The sequence below is a fragment of the Austrofundulus limnaeus genome, unplaced genomic scaffold (genome assembly GCF_001266775.1).
Source record: "Austrofundulus limnaeus strain Quisiro unplaced genomic scaffold, Austrofundulus_limnaeus-1.0 Scaffold484, whole genome shotgun sequence".
NCBI lineage: Eukaryota > Metazoa > Chordata > Actinopteri > Cyprinodontiformes > Rivulidae > Austrofundulus > Austrofundulus limnaeus.
Window position 1 is genome coordinate 250775 of NW_013952886.1, and position 1260 is coordinate 252034.

Sequence of the window (1260 nt, forward strand, 5' to 3'; positions counted from 1 at the left end):
TTTTTTTTACCGACCTCAAAAAAAGTTATCGTGCGATTAATTGATTTATTGACTATCGCGACAGGCCTATGGCCAAATTTGACATAAAAAGCAGAATGAAGCAAAACAAGTTGAAATTAGCCCTAGAATAGCAGAAAGGAGCAGAAAGATAGCTGAAATAACAGAAAAATGTAGCCAAAAAAGAAGCCGTCGAAGGCTGAAATTTGCACAAATGGGCAGAACCAAAGTAAAAGGTAACAAGTAAAGACTGATAAAGATTTTAAGGATGTTGATCTATTTATTTTCAGATAGCAAAAAAGTGGCCAAAAAAAGCTAAATATCTGAAGTTACTAAAATACCAAACATCACAGCACTAATGGTTTAAATGAGCTGAAAGTTTTGATATATGAACTGTTGCACAAAATTACTACTAATAATACTACTACTACTGCTACTACTACTACTACTAATAATAATATTAATAAAATTAATAATAATAATAACAACAATAACTGTCCAGCTCACCTCCTCCTGAGAGGCCTTAGGTGGGAAGACTTGATCCAGCTCAAAGGTCATAACCTTGCCCTTGTTAGAGAGGTAGAGGATGGCGTCATCATCCGAGTCGAAGCTCAACATGTTTCCTGCGTCAGCAGAGTCCTGCTCCTCCTGACTGACGGGTCGGACCCGGCAGAAAACTCGTATGTTGCCTGTGAAACGCAGAGATGCTGCAGGTTCATTAAAGGCTTTGTTTCTGAAACCACTTAACAACTTTTATTCTTCTAAACCAGAGATTTTTAACTCATGGGCCACAAGCGCCACCCTGAGGGCCTCAAAACAACAACAAATTTTAACTTTGGGCCGCAGAGGGACGCATTGATTTTGAATAAGATGCAATACACTTTCTCACCACTAGTAGCAGTAGTGCACCACTCAGATGTTTAACAACTTTTAATATGTAGAAGAAGAACCTTAGAAACCTGCTGAGAATGGAAACTTATTTTAAATGAAAAGTAGAAGAAAAAATGAAAGTAACTCATCAAAAAACACCAAAGTTTGTCACTAATATGAAGAGCAGCTTCTGTTTCTAACCATGTAATATTTTAAAAGTTCAAAACATTATCAAATGTAGTTGCAGATACAACTATATTTTAATTTGCACTTTATCAAATACATTTTTTGTAGTTTATTTTTTAATATTTTTAATGTATTTTAAAGAAACTTTAAACTTGACAAAAAGCTGTTGTTACTGTTATTGTTTGTCACTAATATGAAGAGCAGCTT

The 1260-nt window shown here is 34.9% G+C and overlaps 1 protein-coding gene across 2 annotated transcripts in view; it reads right to left on the reverse strand.

The window, feature by feature from the left end:
* Positions 1-1260, reverse strand: part of kifc3 (kinesin family member C3) — a 48104-nt gene that overhangs the window by 10865 nt on the left and 35979 nt on the right. For both annotated transcript variants that reach the window (XM_014025551.1, XM_014025550.1), the window contains exon 13: positions 505-686. In XM_014025551.1, coding sequence (XP_013881005.1) covers positions 505-686 — 182 coding nt within the window. The remainder of the gene's footprint in view (positions 1-504; positions 687-1260) is intronic.